The 19,797-nt window shown below is 37.9% G+C and overlaps 2 protein-coding genes across 5 annotated transcripts in view; one reads left to right on the top strand and one right to left on the bottom strand.

Moving 5' to 3' along the window:
* g6pc1b (glucose-6-phosphatase catalytic subunit 1b) overlaps positions 1-2,356 on the bottom strand; it is a 29,310-nt gene extending 26,954 nt beyond the window's left edge. The window contains exon 1 of the mRNA XM_073934132.1: positions 2,280-2,356. The gene's annotated coding sequence lies outside the window, so the exon portion shown is untranslated. The remainder of the gene's footprint in view (positions 1-2,279) is intronic.
* nbr1b (NBR1 autophagy cargo receptor b) lies at positions 1,312-19,634 on the top strand. 4 transcript variants are annotated; one of them, XM_021474335.2, is made up of 21 exons: positions 1,312-1,521; positions 2,493-2,555; positions 2,783-2,801; positions 2,937-2,959; positions 3,480-3,668; positions 4,003-4,080; positions 4,560-4,756; positions 4,888-5,013; positions 5,093-5,296; positions 6,873-7,032; positions 7,138-7,407; positions 8,785-8,913; positions 9,032-9,107; positions 9,203-9,313; positions 11,112-11,261; positions 11,750-11,947; positions 12,150-12,567; positions 14,695-14,777; positions 15,324-15,393; positions 15,478-15,574; positions 18,088-19,634. In XM_021474335.2, the coding sequence occupies exons 1-21, from the start codon at positions 1,420-1,422 to the stop codon at positions 18,259-18,261; spliced, it is 2,937 nt and encodes a 978-aa protein (XP_021330010.1). In that variant the 5' UTR covers positions 1,312-1,419; the 3' UTR covers positions 18,262-19,634. The 4 variants fall into 4 exon arrangements, with proteins under 4 accessions (XP_021330010.1, XP_073797353.1, XP_073797360.1 ...); NM_001386643.1 differs by having other exon boundaries at positions 1,335-1,521; positions 3,480-3,710; positions 18,088-19,166; XM_073941252.1 differs by lacking the exons at positions 2,783-2,801; positions 2,937-2,959 and having other exon boundaries at positions 2,493-2,566; positions 3,434-3,710.
* Positions 19,635-19,797: the final 163 nt, after the last annotated feature.

Consider the following 19,797-nt stretch of genomic DNA (forward strand, 5'->3'; position numbering starts at 1 on the left):
ATCTCATGTTTTGTTTAGTTTGATAACAGAGGTGTCTCTGTAAGAATGCACAGATCTATAATGAAAGCAGTCCATTATATTCAGTGTATTTGTCTGTTTAAACATACACCCGCTCCTCTGTAAATGGCGTGTACAGACGCTGATCTGGGATCAGTTTATTGTACGAAGCGCGTCTGTCAGTCATCGCTTATACATGCATTCACTGGTTCATAGGTAGCATACGCACAGTAATGTAAAGAAAGTGGGGTAGAAGGGTAAAATACGGGAGAATTTCGGAAAAAACGGGAGGATTTACGTGACTGCATTGAACAGGAAGTGTTTGTGGAGAAACAGTTTTGCGAGATAACGCAAAACATCTTTGCGAGGGAACGCAAAACATCTTTGCGAGATAACGCAAAACATTTTTGCGAGGGAACGCAAAACTTTGCGAGAGAACGCAAAAAACTTAGAAATATATATTTTCCTCCCACCCATTTTTTTCTTTCACCCATTATTTTTTTTTCACCCACCCATTTTTTTTCTCCCCCACTACGTCCCTTCCGGGGTTCCGTATATAATATATATATATATATATATATATATATATATATATATATATATATATATATATATATATATATATATATGTGTGTGTGTGTGTGTGTGTGTGTGTGTGTGTGTGTGTGTGTGTGTGTGTGTGTGTGTGTGTGTGTGTGTGATGTAATACACAATGTATTAAAACAGAGATGTTTAACATGAGGGAACTGGATAGATCACATAATTAACCTTTCACATAATATTCGTTCTGACGTGATACAAAAACAAACAAACAAACCAACCAATGAAACAACACAGAACCAGAATTATGTTACATGTGAGATGTACTCTGGTTTTAAATGCAAAAACACAAAGCCAAACATAATATAAATTAACATTAAGAACAGAAATGTTGATCAAAATTATTCTAAGCTGTTTTGCGAAATTAATTAGGAGGCATTCTATTCCCTGACGTAATAAGATTTTGCTATGCAACACAAATAAAAAAAATTACTATGCATAATTCACGTGATAGCTGTTGATATATATCTATTGTCTGGAACTTATTGTACTGTTTATATGGCTAAACAGAAGACAGGGCCTAAACTAAAATAAAATAATCAAATGGGTTTAATTATTTACATAAGCAATTCGCAAGCATATTAATATTTTGCAATAGCATTCACAAGTTCACCCTTTAATCAACCCATAAAATCGTCCTGCCCATGAGAACGTTTCCTTTTGAATGACGTCAGACATTTTCCTGTCAGCTGATGCGGTGGGCGTGTTTACGTCGCTGATGTAAACAGAAAGGACCATTTTGATCAGACAAATCTAGGAGGCACAGTAACTCATCAAAGCTTTTGTTTTCACCTATGCAACGCCTTAAATAGTACCCGCGCCATGGACTTTTACATTAACCTAAAGGTGACTTTTCGAGGGAATGCGAAGAGTTTCTTGCTGTCTGGCTCAGAGACGAAGAGTTGGGAGTCTATGGAGGCCATGGTAAGCAGAGGATGATGAGGTGATGTCAGTCTGATCACTCACCTTGATGCCGCAAAGGCTTTCACCTCGAAGTCATCCGATGTCTCTCTCAAGCGTTTAGAGCAGTTTTACTAGACATCTGTTGTAACATTAACTTCTCTTGTGAGTTTATTCGACGAGCGGCATGGTGTAAAAGCTTAATGATTAAGAGAGAAAGGGCCAGGCGACCATTTTGCCCAAAGCGCACGAATTAAGCAGCAGCCATATTTACATGTAAAAGTATTGTTTAATCCTTGCGTTGTATATCTTCTATTTAGATTAGACCATCATTTCAAAGGCGTTTTGTACTCTACGAGGAGAGGAAACATCTGTCATGTATGTGTGGATGCAGCACTAAGCTCATAGGCAATGTTGACTCAAAGACTGTGTTTCAAAACCAGCTAAGCTCCCTCAATAGCTAGCACAATGGGGCGTTAGATACCCAGAATGACATCTAGGTGCGTATCTCGCTAGGTTTTCGAAAGCAACATTAACTTCTAATGTCCGTTTCAAAGTAAAGTTTTTTGCTTGTTTGTTCTAAAACACTGTATGTTTGTGTTAGTTTATATTTGTAACGTTAGTAATGTAACTTACAGGTAGAGACTGGACTTTAGGGTAGGAGGGGCTAATATCACCATGATAAACCAGGCAACCAAGGGTTTACTGCAAGCCCACGTGTCAAATAAGAATGTTTACATCATTAAATAGTTATTAGATTTTAAATAACTCGATTAGCTTACTTGTGAAGTCCCATGACAAGCAGAACAAACGCTCGGCTGTAGAAAACAGGTGAGGTCAGTCCCTGACAAGAGGTGTCTTGTGTAACTGTCCTCGGTCACTATTTAAAATATTTGGCCACTGTCCAATTAGAATCAAGCATCATATTTAAATTTTAACCGGCTTAAACTCTTCTTCATACATCTGTGTTGACTTTTAATCTCTTCATTTATTAGGTGAAGAGGTCTTTTGGCCTGTGTAATTTACAACTAACATATTTCGATGAGGAAAACGAAGAGGTAAGCTTGAAGTGATTAATATTTCTGATGTTCTGTGCAGTTAAAAAGTTTTTAAAAGACATCTGATAGACATTGAATTATTATTATTATTATTATTATTATTATTATTATTATTATTATTATTATTATTATTATTATTATTATTATTCACTTAATTATTACTATAATTTGTTTATATTGTCATCATAATTTTATAATCATCATAATTTTGCATGTTACTGTTACAGGTATCAGTCAACAGTCAATGTAAGTAATATGTCCTAATATCTTTATGATTAGTAATATAGATGCATGAAACATGAATTCAGTGTACAGACAATGATATGTTTGTTTATTTGTACTATTAAATCTTTTACAATTATTATTTTTCTCTCTTTTTAGTGGAATATGAAGAAGCCCTAAAGGTAAAGTCACATAAGCTATTAAGATCAGCAGTCCTGAACCTGGTTTGCTCAGTAACCAGATGGGCCTCACATGGACCCTTTTCACAAAACTGTTAGCTTTTAACAGTCATCAGCATCTCAAATCCTTGAGCTTTCTTTATATTTTGATGAACATTTTATATGTATTTATGTATGTACTTTAGAATTTTTTCATTAAATTAAAAAACTAATTACCATTTGTGTGAGTACATGCTCAGGACAGTAAATTTAATGTTGTTCTCTCTTCTGGCTGCCATTATCAGTATCACACAATTTTGTTTTCTTGATAACACAATCATGGAGTTTTTCTTTTATTATTTCAGCGAATAGGATTGTAAAAAAATATTTGTTGTACTCTCCCATTCACTGCTCTCTAAGTTTACCCAACTAAGATGACTTGCGCTACTGAGAAACCCCAAAATGTGAAAAGAGTTCATTGCTTACCAATTGTTTCAGACATTGTAACACTTTGATTTATTTATTTATTTTTCTGGAATTATAGAGTGCTGCCAGACAGGGGAACAGACTACAAATGAATGTGTATGAGACAAGGGGCAGTAGAGCCACAGTGCCAGGACCGGGCCCACCACCAGGGTCAGGGGTGGGCATAGCCCAGGTGAAACCTGGTACTGTTGGAGAACCCAAGAAGGGATTCAGGCCTCCTCAGCACTGCCCAACTTTGGCACAAGTGGTGAGTCGCAAAGTTCAGGCCGCAGTCCAAGAGGAAGGATTGGTAAGATTTTATAACCCAATGATTTTGCACAATCACAGATGTAGCAACTACTATTCACAATCGTTTAATCAAATTTTAGTTTATAGTTAATTTTGTGCAATATTATATTAAAAACTATTCTAATTTAAAGGATTAATTTTTAAAATGGATTAAATTAAAGAATGTAACTGAAATCTGATTTAAATTTGGTTGTTGATTGCATGAAACATGATATATATTTGTTAAAGACATGCAGAGGTTAGTTACTGGCATGTTCCATATTCAACTTTTACACTCTGCCTTTGTTTTAAAGGTAATTGTAAATGAACTTAAAGGTGGGAAGGCAGAGGACAAGACACCCCCAGCTTGGTTCACGTCATACATGGAAAAGGTATGAGAAAAAATTGCATGAATGACGTGCTGTTGATTGTAATGTGAAAAATGAATTAATGCAGATTTTCATTCTGCATTTGTAATTTTCATCTCATATATATATTTTATTTTATTAAAACTAAGAAATTTCATCATCACTGTCATCATTTATTCACTTATTCTCTTGTTCCAAATCCATTTGGCTTTTTTTTTCCTGTTTCGAGATGAAATTTTAAATTATTTTTGCTAACCAGTAGCCATCGACTTTGTGTAATATATATATATTTTTACAACTATGAAAGATAATGACTACCACTCTCAACATTCTAATATATTAATAAATACAATTTGTTAATGTGTGTTTTTCTTTTTGGCTGAAGTATCCCTCTAAGAACTGACAAATATTGCCGTGTACCATACTTAGAGATGGAGACAAAGAATAAATATTCTCTCTTTTTTTTTCTTTTGCTCTCGTAACAACCTAAATGACTGCCACAGTTTAAGGACCAGGTGGTTCGAGAGGCAGTAGAGAAGATTTGTAGGGAGTTCTCTGGACAGTGCTGTATCCATAAGCCAGTAGGAGCAGAGGCTCAGGTCCCGGAGGTCACCTCATCCACTCTTCCTGGGGCCCCAAGTTCAGCTCCAGCCTGCAGCAGCTGTCGGGGCCAGACCGCAGGCGGCGGATACCAATGCAGGTGAGACAGATATGATGTCTTAAGGTGAAATATTTGCTTCTGTGTCATTGATTTAATGGAAAACATACATTATGACTCATGTTGTTGTTTTCCTTCTTACGTTTCATTGTGTTTGCTTTCTTTCTACACAGTGTGTGTACATCCTGCACTCTCTGTGAGCCTTGCAGCTTCTCACATGATCCAAGCCACAACCTTGTGAGAGCCAGAACTCCTCTGTCTATTCCTGAACACGGCTCGCCAGCACCAGACCACAGCAGGTGGGCATTTCTCCTCTGCTGTTAGGACGTCTTAGTGTGGAAGTTTAGAATAGCAAAGTTTTTTGCTCTCTTTCTGCAGGTTCTACAGAAGAGGTGACCGGAGCTTTCGTAAGGCTGAGAAGCAGCGTCTCAAAGCGGAGAAACGTCAGCTGAAGGCTGAGGTAAAGGAGATCAGAAAGCAGCTGAGGATGGAGAGGCGAGGCCTACAGTGGAGCACTGCTGGAGAAGGAAACTCTTCACCTGTCCTGCTGCAGCCACGAGCCACACAGGCAAACAGTCCTGAGTAAGAGCTCTATTATTAAGATAGTCATGTTTATATGAAAACTTTAAATCAATAAGCAATCAATAAATATTTCAAAATAATTATGCAACCCCAAAAAAAAACATACACGTAGCCCAGATTTACATGCCTACAGAGCACTCATAAAAAGATGGACCGCAACATTAAACCTTTCCCTATCTATCCCCTGTGAGTAATCTAAAAATATTTAAACTTGGGCAAATACAGCAGCATGGATGGGCCATGTGTCAGAATGTTAACAAACTGATAAAAGACGAAGTGCAGCATTTTCCAATTCTCGTATAACTCTCCTGACAAAAATGCTTGCTACACACAAACAACTTTGCTGTATCAGTAGCTTATGGCCAACCGACCGCCTGCAGCTACAGTCTAGCCCTGGCAGCATCGCGCAAAATTTATGCAACAAACCCAAACTCGTACACCACAGAAAAAAACACATGCAACCCTTCATGAATGCCTAGCAACTGCACAGCCACTGTCTCAGGGCTTGGCATGTATATTATTGGAAAGCATCATGGGCTGTCATGAATCAATTAAAGAAGCAGGGTCTTCTCATAATATCAGAAAACCCAGTCAGTGAATAATGATACACAGACACGTCATCACTCCACTACCATCCAGCCCCAATAAAGATTTTAAACCCAGAAGATAAAATAAGCAGACAAAAGCTCAAAATGATCCTATTTTCACACAATTAAAGCTAACAGGTGCTTATATTGTCTTAACTGATGCTCAACTCTCCTAAATCTCAAAAAAGTAATCAAGAGTTTCATAAACCTTTAAAAATAGTATTGTCTCTTCTACTTTCTTATTACTGTATTATGACTGGATGAGCCATGTTAAATGTTATCAATCTTGCTGATATTGTAAAGTTTTATTTAAGCATGTGTTGGGTCATTTTTGGGAATGGATTGATTCTTTAAGTCTGCTTGGACACATTAAATTGATAAAGTGACAAAGGCATTAACAATGTAACAAAATCTATTTCAAATAAATTCTGTTCTTTTGAAATCTGTGCTTGGCAAAAAACAAAACAAAACTGAGTATAATGGTTTCCACACTGTATTTAGGACTGATGATAACAACCAAAGGCCATAGTTCATACAATAATGGAGTGAAAATCTATCATATGCATGTGATTTTAAGGCCTGTGACCGTGTAAGCATTCAGCACATGAAGTTGTCTGTTTGTAACTCGATTCAGGCTGTATTTATTGAATTATTTATGCAGTAAAGACTTTACAGTTTTATTTTACATTTGATTATTCGATTTCACCTCTGTCTTCCCAATAATAATCTAGAATAATCGGCACAATCTTTCATAATAATGTCAATCAGTCTAAATGAACGAACTCTTTACAAATCGAGCTAATCGAGTGTTACTTTAAGTCAAAGTAGATTAAAAGATAACCACTTGCAGACTTTCAACAGAAGCCCACAATCACTTCATAATGTGCTAGTCTCACAAAGAACCCCCCTACTGTAATTCTGTAAATTACGGAAGTGTTTAAAATGCAGAGAGTGATAAAAATAAGCAATTTTAACCTTTTTGGTTGCAGTCGTCCTAAACGTCCATGTCCACTAGCTGTGCCAGCCATGACAGCTCTGCTGCTGGATGAAAACCTGCCTGACGGGTCACGTCTGCGTCCTGGGACCAAGTTTATCAAATACTGGAAAATGAAGAACAGTGGCAGAGTTTGCTGGGACTCAGAGACCAAGGTACACTCTTCAACACACATATATACACACATACACACGCACGCGCACACACAAACACACACAATAACAAACCTGCAAAACTGATTTTCTTTTTTTTTACTTCAGTTGAAGTTCATGTGGGGGAACCTGGCAGTGGGCTCTGGAGAAAGATGGCGGGAGGTGCCAGTGCCCACACTACAGCCAGGTCAGGTGGGTGTGGTCAGTGTGGCTCTTTGTGCTCCGACGATAGAGGGCACTTACACGTCCCATTGGCGCCTAGCTCACAGAGGGGAGCAGTTTGGACCACGTGTTTGGTGCAGCATCGTTGTGGATCCACATGCACCTACAGCCATCTGTGCAGACGGGCTGCTGGTGTCTCCCTGTGTCACCCCACAGGTAAGACAACAACCCAGAGACACCCTCATGCTGAAATCCTTTTCATATGTGCAGCTCCCATAGAATCATGTACGGTAAAATGGGCTTCACTTAAGTGAAAACTTAGCTTAATTTTTTTTTATGAATGTAACAAAAGAAGCGCAAAAATTATAATAAAACCACTAAAATAAAAACAAGAAAAACTTGATGTCAGTTTGATTTTTAATTACATTTTTTTTTTAATTTGGGTTGAGTTTGATTTAAAGGGATATTTAAAGGGAAGTATTTATTAACCCTTATGTACTTCCAAATGTTTATGATTATCTTTTTTTAGACAAGAGAAGATAATTTAAAGAATGCTAAAAACCACAAGCCACCCACTGTTCTCAACACATGTGGCCCGCAGATTAATACATTTTTTTACTGGTAGATTAATCCTAAATTTGTAATGATCACAGAGGGATCACATTCTGCGTCATTTAAATCACATTTATGAAAGCATTTAGGCTTTCCTGTAAAATATAAAGATGACTAAAGAAGTTGTGGTAGGTTATGCAGGATATGGTGGGTTTCATAAAAGTTGTCACTGTAAGCTGCACGATTGACCAATTAAAGGTCTTGATCTCAACACCCACACAACATAAATTATGAATGATGGTGATTTGCATGTGTTTATTAATCCTTGGAATAGCTGAATTCAAATCAGAAAACACAAAAATCAAAAAATAGATTAAGTCTTTACTTATGTGATCTGAACTATGAGATTTGTGGTTCGTTACACCACTAGTAACCATTAACATCCATAGTTGGAAAGAAATATATTTTATTGGAAGTAAATCGCTACTGATTTACCCTTAGCCCAACCTTCTCCAGAATAGATTTTCAATAGAAGAAAGCAGAGTAAACAATGACCGTCTTTTGTGTGAACTCTCCTTTTAATGTTGTTTGATGTGGTGTATTGTACCACAATCTACATCTTGGAACCTTTACAGACCGTCTGCATTCAACAAGACATAATAGGCTTCAGCAGCATACTTAATTTTTGACAGGAATGAAAACAAACTGCAAGAGATAGAAGAATAATGTGTACTGTTGTTTAACAAAATATTGATTGTTCAATACAAAGAAATGTCTTACAGTTGAGAAAAACCGTTATAAACGAACATAAGTTTCAAAAGTTGAGTTGTACAAATCTTGATGTTTAAACTAGAAATCTTAATTAAAAAAAAAAAAGAAATATTTAAGTAGATAAAAGGGGAATAAACTAAAAGTAAGTAAAAGTAAATAATAATATTATATAAATTAAATATTCAGTACTATACCCTGTCACATTACTCTTTTGATATTGATTTATTTATAAGTAAAGAGGTTCTGTTGACTCTAACAACTTCTTTTCAGGAGAAGTCTTCCCGCACTCTTGAGAGGGAGGAGAAATGTCGGGCCTCAGGGGACCAGTTACTTCTGTCCGTAAACCAAGACTGCGATCAGGAATTCTACATTCCATCTGTGGACTTACTCACAGCTCAGGTATGACCTGTAAGACTCACAAAACCCATCATGTTTGACCTGTTTCTCATTCTTTCACCACGTTTCATGGTAAAACTCCATTGTCAAATCCAGACACTCCCTTTTGCCCTTTACTTAGGACTTACTGTCTTTCGAACTGCTGGACATCAACATTGTGCAAGAGCTGGAGAGCGTGCCCAACAATACTCCTGCGGGTAACTCGTAAACTTGAATAAATCTCAGTGTTGATTGTATGTATTTCAATCTTTTCTGATTTTGTCCCGCCATTTTTCTCTCTGTAAACGTATAGACACTACTCCATGCATCTCACCTCTGCCCCATGATGGACCACTTCAGGAAAAACCAACACTGGGACTCATCCAAGAGGAAACTGAAGCCCAAGGTGTCAGCAACATCCACGGTAAAAATCAACACCATATTCTTTGTGAATTGTGTATTACTGTTTGTAAATGCATACAGAGGTATTTAAGGGGTCATGTGATGAGATATCATGTTTTTCTTTGAGCTTGAAGTGTTCAACAAGCTGTTTATGAATATATAACAGGCTCTGAAGGGTCACTGTCATGCAGAGTTTAGCTCCAACCCTAAACAAACACACCTGTCTATAACGTTCTAGTGATCTTGAAGACAATGACTAGCTTTTTGTTTTAGGTGTGTTTGAGTGTTGAAACAAAACTTTGCAGGACAGTGGCCCTCCAGGGCCGAAGTTACCCACCTTTGATATGTATAAGGTCTGTAAATTAGATCACGCCTAAGTGCCTGAGCCGAATTCTGAACAAATAGATTTTAATTGACACCTTTATTAAAGCTTGAACCTGTTTATACCCTGACATTATTTAGATGTGCAGATACACACAGCTTTTGTCAAGAATGAGTCATTTATACATGTTTTAGCATCATTTGTTGATGACTGACTTAGGCAATAGGCCACTTATAAGTTGGAACAAAGGATTAAAATAACTCCTTTGTAATATATCAGCAATCTAAATAAACCACTGGCTCATTAATCTCATTATGCTCATGGTCAATTTTTCCACACCTCAGAATTTGCATTAGTTGAAGGTGCAATCAGAACATAATATCCAGAGGCAGGCCTCAATTTCCCCTCTTTATCTTTCATTTGTGCATTACACACTAATCGGAATACATTGCATGACTGTTTTTTACTCCACAAGCCGAGTGCAGGCCCCAGCCTGAGGAGAGATATTCTTTATAAAAGTTCAGAATTGTTCATGCCAACATAAATTACTATATACTATTTACTAAATACTTTTTTTAGCCACAGCCATATCACCCTGCAGCCCAAGACCGGTTACTCACTAAAGCTAAGCAGGGCTGAGCCTGGTTAGTACCTGGATGGGAGACCACTAGGGAACACCAGGTTGCTGTTGGAAGTGGTGTTAGTGAGGCCAGCAGGGGGCGCTCAACCTGAGGTCTATGTGAGTCCTAAAGCCCCAGTAAAAGTGAAGGGGACACTACACTGTCACAATGCTGCACACTGGTGGAGGTGTGGAGAGACCCCCCTCATGATTGTGAAGCGCTTTGGGTGTATGGCCACACACAATAAATGCGCTATATAAATACACATAAAATTACAAAATACACATTAAATTTTTTAAGCATGCACCTCAGAATTTGTATTAGTTGATGGTCCAATCAAAATGTAATAGTGAGGCAAGCCTCTGTTTTGCCTCCTCAGCTTTTATTTTTGCATCTTTCTCACACGGATCGTAATGCATCACATGACTCTTTATTTACCCCACAAGCCGAGTGCAAGCCACAGCCTGGGAATAGACATTATTGAGGTTAAGACTTGTCCACTTCATAAAATGACTTTTTTAAAGCACGCACCTGCAAATCTTTATAAATCTGTAATGTTCTTGGGTCACACTGGCAAATTTGATCGATCAGCTTGGTCATCTGCGTTTTTATCCTCAAACAGATAGGGAAGTAAGGGCATACCACTTTCGTTGTGTATTTGAAGTATTTAGCCAATCACACTGCACTTGATGGCTGGCTAATCAGAGCATTGACCCTTATAAAATTTGTCACATTTTAGAAACGTAAACAAATTGCTCTAAATAATACACTGAATACATGCTTTGAATAAAACAAACATATAAAATATTGCTCTTAGGCAACGTCATATGACTTTTTTCAATTTAACATTTCTGCACTTTCTTATGTCGTACTTCCAGATCAGGGTACAGAGTTGGAGGGAGTCCCAGCACAAGAGAAGGGAGAGGAGAACAGCATTGGGCCTCAGTTTGTCAGTCCATCTGTTATCCGCTCACTCACCCTTGAAGTGGCAGAGCGTGGGGCACTTTGTGGAAGATACCCAGCTAAAGGTTTGTGAAAGGAATTTTTGTCTGGAAACTGCTGTGATTCTTGTAATAAATGCAAACCAGTCAATTTCAGTGGCTCTCTGTGTAGTCAGACTATCATGATAGGAGACGGTTAGAACTTTGTACAACCAATAATTTATAAGTACTGTATTATTGGTATGTTTACATTGGTGTTCCCTTATTTATTTGAGCCATTTTGATTACCTGTGTAAGTCTCTTTGAAAGATTTGGCAGCCATCAGTGTAATATTTTATATATATATTTTTTATTTTATTTATATACAGTTATATTCAAATATATGCAAATGTTATCTAAATCTTGCATTGATGAGCATTAGCCTAATTCTTTTCATTTTCTTTCAAAAACCTATACATCGCTGATGCCAAACAATTGAATAGTACTGTACATTGGTAACAGGGTTATATCAAAGTAAGGATTTCTTGTCTTTTCATTTGTTATTATTCTAAAAATGTCACTTTTTCCATTTTAAGTGGTGCGCCCTGCACCCCAGGGTTCGATGTCACTGTGCGAGAGACAATCAAAGAGCGTTTCAGAAACAGGACTAATATCTGCTCCAGCTCCACTGAAAGTAGAGGCACCTCTACTGTCTGACCCCACCTCACCACAGACAGAGACAACAGAGATCACTGTGCCCCTGCTAACACTTCCAGCACATCTTATCAGCACAGGTAACAGTGCATGAGAATGTTAATAATAATGATTCCCTACATTTTTATAGCGCATTTCTAGACACTCAAAGCGCTTTACACATTGGGGGGAATCACCTCATCCACCATCAGTTGCTTTCTGACTATTGTACATTCAGACTCGCTATATGTTATCTTCAGGAATTTGTAGTTACCTTCACAACATGATTTGTCTTGTATTCAGACGATGGTCACGAGTCTGACATCGAGCAGATCCTGCTGGAGCCTGCAGGTGGAGATGCGGTAGAGGAAGGGGAGGAGGAAGTGGATAAGAAAGAGCAGCTGAAGGACCCCGAAGCACCCAAAGAAGTCCGCAGCAGAACTTCATCAGCATCTTCAGAAGACTACATCATCATCCTGCCTGACTGCTTCGACACCAGTCGTCCGCTTGGAGAGTCCATGTACAGCTCAGCCCTGTCGCAGCCTGGAGATGAGCCTACTGAGGGGGAAAAACTGGAATCGGTGGAGACCCCAGAGCTCCAGAACCCTGCTGCTGCTGCTAGTGTGGATGCTAACGACATGCTCTGTGCCTCCCAGACTCTGGATGCTGTGCCGCTTACGCCTGTGATTGTAGTGGCACCCCGACCCTCAGTCAGATCCTGGTGAGTTTACTCTGGGGACACGTGTCCGCAGAGGTCTTAAAAAGTATTAAAAGTTGTCGGCGCAATAGCTTAGTGCAGGGGTCGGCAGCCCAAAATGTTGAAAGAGCCATATTGGACCAAAAAAAAACAAAAAACAAATATATCTGGAGCCGCAAAAAATGTAAAGCCTTATATAAGCCTTATAATGAAGGAAACGCATGCTGTATGTATCTATAGTAGCTATATTAGCCTACTAAAAATAAAAATTGACTAAGTAAAAATTACTAAGTTGGCTACAAATACATAATGAGCCTTCATGATTAAATAACCACTGAAATCAGGTGGTTGGTGTTTGTTTTGTTGTCATTTAAACACTGCAGCACAGCCTCTGGTCTTTCAGTGGTATTAAATTGATCATTTCTTCTTGCGGCCCATCAGAGTTCAAATACCTGCATAAAAGCGCATTGAATATCGGTCACATCACAGGCAATTGAGTATGCTGGCACTGAATTAATGTCCTTGGTTTGCTGATCGGTGATGTTACCTGCCATTTTAATAGCCCTTTCCTTCACTGTCTTAGCGGAGAGAGGTATATCTTTAATTTTTTGTATTATCTTGGTTTTGTTTTTGAAGTCTGCAAATAGGTGTTCTAATATGTTGATGAATGACTCCTTCATGTAGTTACCATCTGTTAATGGTTTTCCATGCTTTATTATCTCCCGGCTTGTTTACAACAGCCACCTGCCTGGCATCCCACCCTGCTGATAGAAACCTGTGTCGCAGGCTATGACGCAAATCTTCGTTGACAGAAATGTTAAAATTAAATATTAATTCTACATACTTTTACAGCATTTGAAAACGTTAAAAATTTTTGTCCTCCTATAGAAATCATATTAAAACAAAAATATATCCTAACCTTCCCCATCTTTTTGAACACTTTTGAAAAAGCTCCAGGGAGCCACAAGGGTATCGCTAAAGAGCCGCGGGTTGCTGACCCCTGGCTTAGTGGTTAGCGCGTCGACATATGGTGCAGTAGCATGTCGGGGCGTCCCGAGATCGAATCCCGGCTCAAGGACATTTCCCTACCCTACCCCCTATCTCTCTCTCTCCAACTTCGCTTCCTGTCTTAATACTGTCCTATCTAATAAAGGCAAAAAAAGGCCAAAAACAAATCTTTAAAAAAAAAAGTATTAAAAATTGATAGATCACTTATGAGAAAATTAAGGCCCTTAAAAGGTATTAAAAAGTCTTAGTTGCGTTTTCACAAGGTCTTAAGTTTTGTTCAAGCATTGTTTAAAGTGTTTGACTCCAAAAAAGCATACATATATTTTCCTCCTAATAATAACAACAGCGTGCTCAATCCATGCGATTAGTTCGGGCTGGGGCACGTCTGGCAAAGCTCCTCTGTCTGGGTGATTTCATGTAATTTGTGACAAACGAGGGAAGGTGATGTGACGCTCTCCACATGTAGAGAAACTCTAGAGCGAAACAGACTGGAAAATGGAAAAATGTAAGTTTGCATACTCCTGGTTGAAGAAAGACGAGTTTAAACTGTGGCTAAAGCCTGTCGCTGAAAACAACCACATTATTTATTTCTTCAATCTTTGTTTCTTCCAGTTTCTTTGTTTTTTCCTACTGTTTATTAAGTTAAATGTTTGATACCGATTATTACTTGAAGTAGTGTTGAGGTCTTAAAATATTCTGAGAAGGTCTTTAAAATTTTTCTAAAAAGGTCTTGAAATTACCTTTAGGATTCCTGCATATTTCCTGTAAAGGGAGTGTTCAACCAAAAATGTTAATTCTGTCGCCATTTACTCAGCCTTTACTTGTTCCAAAACCTGTTTGAGTTTCTTTTGAAGACTAAAGATATTTTGCAAAAAAAAGGTGAAAATCTTTAACCAATTGATTCCTATAATATTTATTTTTCCTACTATGAAAGTCAATAGTTGCAGGTTTTCAGCTTTCTTCAAAATATCTTCCTTTTAAGATGGTATACCTTGAAAAAGTCCTATCGCCCCATGTCTACTCACATTATCCTGCCACTGAACTCTATATGCACACCTTCTTTCACTTATTCATTTCTATATAGCTTGTTTGATGTAACTGATGTTACATGAACCTTTATTGAAATGAAATCTGTTAATCCAGTGCAGAGACACAAGAGCAGATGGATGATGGAGCAAAGGAGCAGGAGGGCAGTGACCCGACAGAAGCAGGAGATAAAGAGAAAGGTGACTGGGGGCTAATTCACAGCCAGCATAGGCTATACTGTTATAATGGTGCATTATCCAGCTTTTTTCACATGTGACTTCTGCATTTATAATTTTGGGCTGCATTTCTAATTTAGCAGACTTTCATTCAACAGAACAGAAATGAATCACTTTAAACAACAAGACTGTGCTACAAATAATACATAAGCATATTCAAAACTGAGTGAGAGGTACTTTCGGCTTTGTGCTTTTATTTTTGTCTGTAGAGAAAATAACGTTAAACTTGGTATTTTAAGGTGATATTAGTATCACAAGGCAAGCAAATCTGTGGCCAAAGCACTTCCATTTTCACTCTGTCTGTTTGTGCTCAGTACAGTAATGTTCAAAATGTCCGCAATAGTACTGCTACAGAAGGACTTGCCATGAGTTAATTCATGGCCTGCTGTTTCTTTTTTTATATTGGATGAACTGTGAGAAGAAAAAAGCTGGATAAATGACCAGTATTATGAATGACCATCCACTGAGAACTATATTTAAAATCTGTTTTCCTTATATATAAATATATAGATTCTGAACCAAATCAGCCTGACTCCGAGAACACTTTAGCATCAGCCAAGTCTGAAACAGAAGAGCTCAGGTGAGTTTCACAGCACACAACAACAAGACCATAGAAACTAACTAGGGTAGTCATTGCATTGTGTGCCATTCGCATGTTTTGCAGGGCAAACAGCATCACAGGTGGATTAGTGAAGGGTGCCCTGTCTGTGGCAGCATCTGCCTATAAAGCTCTTTTCACTGGACAGACTGGCTCTGAAAAGGTGAGTTTATAGTGCCTTTCCTATGTGATAGAAGACTTTATTTAACTTGGAACAACATCTAATGAATGATACAATATGCTGAAAAAATTTCAGTTCCATCCTATATGTAGAAAACTAAGAATATGATCCTATTATATCTTTTAATTATATATTTTAAAAATAAGATAAAGCCTTGCAGGACTAATTTTGAACAAATTATGGTCCTGTTTAAATCTGTATTTCAGTGATAATATAACAATCGGTCAGCTGAGACACATTGCCACATTAAGTGGCATTAAAATACATGTGTGTTGTGTCTTGTGACTGGATTTTGTTAAGACACTTTCCTCTTTCTCTTCCTCTTAGCGGCAAAACGCTTGCCCAGATAGTCACGCAGTGTGAAAACATCTGTGATATGACTACTTGGAAAAACATGCAGTCTGAATGCGCTATTAGCTGTAATCATGCCAACCACCAGGCCTTGGGTTAACGAAAAGGTTTCTGTCACTGTCTTGTGGCGGAATGTCTATCATCACTTTCTTTGGTCTGCTCAGACAACCTGATGGCGGCCGATGCACTGAATCCGATGCTCCGAAGTTATTAATATTTTAAAATAGGCACTATATACTTATAAATAAACTGCATAGTTACAATATAAACAACTACATTCTCGCCTAAAAAAGCCTCGAAAGTACATTATGTTGTCCAACAGCAGCAATATTTGTCAAACTGTAGAGTGTCCTCTGCTTGTCGCTGTATGTGGGCGGAGTAATACACAAGTGTGAAGGGTTCTGTTTGCAGAATTTCGCACACGGCTATCAGCCAATCAGAATCAAAAACCAGACAGTTGAATAAATATACTGTTGTACTATTAATACAAACTGTTGTATAAATGTAAACATATAGAAAAACAATATTCACATTTTTACAAAGCCAGTGTCATGAATATGTAGGTTAAAAATAAAGATGAAGACTTACAAACTTAAAATGCTAAATTCCCAAGAGTCTTAAGATGGGTCCCTATGTGTTTTCAGCTTGTTTCTGTGAAGTTTCAAGATGTAGTTGTTTCATTTGAATGACATACAGCAACTCATTCACTCTTCTCTGATAACAGGGAGCCTTTGGAAATGTCCAATTATGTAAGATCATCTTTTTATGCCGAGTTCAGACTGCATGATTTTAGTCCTGATTTTGACATGCCAACAGGATTTGAGAAATCGCAGACAAATGTCTGAAATCACAGGCAAATCGGTATTTGCTCATGCGAGTAACAATCGCACAGTGTGAACTATCAAAGACGCAATCTGAGAGAATCGCAGATGAGTCGCTGATGCCCATGAGATATTTGGCGTACTAAATATCTGGTGCTGGCGATTCAAATCATGCCGTGTGAAATGAGTTTTGACTGAAAATAACATCGGCGATCACCAACAGCCAATGAGAGAGCAGCATCCACTAGTACGCTGCAGGCCAGCGAGAGGTTGTGGGAGAAGTTAAAAGCACTCATTTTCAGTTTATTTGAACTCAAGAAATGGAGGAAAAACTAGTGGAAATTTGTCTGTTTGACATGTCATGTGAGCAATACCACAACCGGGTCAAAAAAAAGAAAAAAGTTGAGGAGAAATTGCTAATTCCCTTTAAACCTAGGTGAGCAAATATGTATATTTTCTACCCCCCTAAAGGCTTCTTTCTCATTATGTAGTTAATAACAAAAGATATACTACGTGTTTTTTTTTTTTGTGAGATGTAGTTTGGACAAAGTTGTCGGCAATTCTCCCTATTATAAAGTCATGCAGTGTGAAATCCCCTTCCCCTGTCGCAGATCAAACTTGCAGTGTAAACAAAGCAGCGACGAACAACTAGCCCAGATAGTCACGCAGTGTGAAAACATCTGTGACACGACTACTTGGAAAAACATGCAGTCTGAATGCGCCATTAGCTGTAATCATGCCAAGCATTAGGCCTTGGGTTAACAGAAAGGTCCATTATATTAAAATATCCAAAAATAGCCAAATTGTAGTCAGGTTGGATATTGGTTCCATAGGCACTGGAAAACAATTAAAAAATGTTGGACCAAAACTCATAAATAACAGGACAATGTGCAGTATTTTCACGCAGACAATACTAAGAAACACCCACTTTAAATACATGAATGTTGCAGTTGACCAAAAAACTGACGTATGGATTGTTGGACAACTTCTAGACACAGCTAAAAATCGTAAAGTATTGAGAGATATAAAGTCACAGTGACAAAAAAAAAATGCTCTTACCACCTAAACATCAAAAAATTTCCTGGAAAATTTCTGGAAGATTCTGACAGTAAAAGTCTACACTATGAAGTATAAACCTGTAATTTTGGGAACTAAAAGAAACCTGAATAGCAAAATAAAGTTACAGCTGCTTTTTTTTAAACGAGGAACAAGTCTCCAAACACTGAAATGCAAAATAATCTTGTTAAATTCATACACTCCACATAGCGTATTAAAAAATGCAAGACATGTGTCACCTAGTCATTTTTTGTTCCGTCTCTGTAGCTCCCAGAGGATGCAGCTTCTCAAGACGCCATGATGGCGGTGCTGGTGGAGATGGGCTTCGGTGATCGAGCTCTAAACCAACGTCTACTGCAGAAACACAACCGCAACCTGCTGGACGTGGTAAACGAACTGGTGCAGATGACCGACAACGACTGGTACACGACACGCTACTGAGACGCTGGCCAATCATTTTGTTTCTCTTATATCGGTTTGATTTTGTTGCCTCTTTCTCTGTGCAATCAGCAGCCCATTCCATCATCCAGTCTCTTTCGTTCCATTTGGGTTGTAAAGATAGTTTGTGTGACTCTGTCTGCTCCAATGTGTAACGGATAATCGTTAGAGAAGCAGTTCATCACCATAATAACCGTGCTTGTTCAAGTATGTTGTTAGTGGGCATTAATGTTTGATCATGGGAAGCTTATAAACACTAATAGGTAACTCTTATTCCCAGACTCTCCAAGAGATATGCTTTGAAGCAACGGTGTACTTCACCACAAATCATTCGAATGATAAAGCTCTGCAATGTGACTGGATGTTTTTACACTTTATAGGGTTTTCCAGGTTAAGAACTGTTTTTTTTTTTGGAAAAGTGCAATAGATTTGGCTTTTGTGTGAACTTTAATCGTCAGCCGAGACCAAATAGAGGAAAAACTTTGAGGCTTCTTGAGTTTAAAGTCTTCACTTTTGTCATCATATGAGATGACATTTAATTATTCCTTGCTGGAGAAGTCAATATTGAGTTTAGTGTATGAATGTGTTTTGTTTTCAGTCATTTTGAGCTGTTATTGCTTATAATACATGCGAGAATAATTATATTAAAGACCACTGATTCTATTCTAAAAGGTCCACAAAATAGGGCACACTCTGCACTTTGTGAATGGATTGCCATGCAAACATGTGAAAAACATCATGGCTAAGAGTGGCAATGCATTCAAGTAGATAAATGGATGGCGTTTTAATTTATGCTTTAAATAGTTAAAGACCGCAGAGGCAATCATGGCGTATTTAATTCCAATTTTAACTAGAGACACATCATAGTGAGACAAAATACAGCCTACTGTTCATTCAAAAAAAAAAAAGAAATCACGCAAAAGATATATATATATTTTGATAAATGATAGCTCTTGTATTTAGTGATGAGGAATGTATCTCTGCGCATTTATTCTTCAATGGGAGATTTTAAAACTACCTACTGTCTAGAGTGTGGAGGGCATTCCCTTACAATCATTTAGCGTCTCCTTGGTTTGCTTTAGTCGATGAAGCTCACGCAAGTGGTTCGTCCATGGGTTTAACTGAATAATCAGCTACTTTTACTTCCAGAGCTAGGGTTTAATTACGTTTAACACATTCCTTTAAAAAAGCTGTAGCTGGTATTGGTGCTTGCAGCGATCATTTAAGGTTCTGGGTGGAATTGTATGTATGGATTTTAAGCATAATCAGTGGAGACAGACGCACCTCACTCTGTGTTTGATGCCTGAATGGAGTATTCATATCGTCTCTGCATCTATGTACACATCTGTCTGTAATAAATATCCTTATAAGTCTGACCTTTGCCTTCTGTATTTGTTATCAGTTCACTACAAGATGGATATAGTAAATGCGCTGGCTGAATCCTTTGGAAAAAACTCGTCAATAGAAAACTGCCTTCCTGAATTTCAGCTAATATGAGCACAGGAATGTAAAGAACTAAATTTTAGTTCTGATAACAAG

This window comes from Danio rerio, chromosome 3 (assembly GCF_049306965.1).
Source record: "Danio rerio strain Tuebingen ecotype United States chromosome 3, GRCz12tu, whole genome shotgun sequence".
In the NCBI taxonomy this organism is placed as follows: Eukaryota; Metazoa; Chordata; class Actinopteri; order Cypriniformes; family Danionidae; genus Danio; species Danio rerio.

What these genes read in the sequence shown, in the direction of transcription:
- nbr1b (NM_001386643.1), top strand. Translation starts at nt 1,420, where the DNA reads ATGGACTTTTACATTAACCTAAAGGTGACTTTTCGAGGGAATGCGAAG. An exon ending in TCTGAAACAGAAGAGCTCAG is followed by an intron (nt 15,394 to 15,477) that starts GTGAGTTTCACA and finishes CATGTTTTGCAG; the next exon opens with GGCAAACAGCATCACAGGTG. An exon ending in GACAGACTGGCTCTGAAAAG is followed by an intron (nt 15,575 to 18,087) that starts GTGAGTTTATAG and finishes CCGTCTCTGTAG; the next exon opens with CTCCCAGAGGATGCAGCTTC.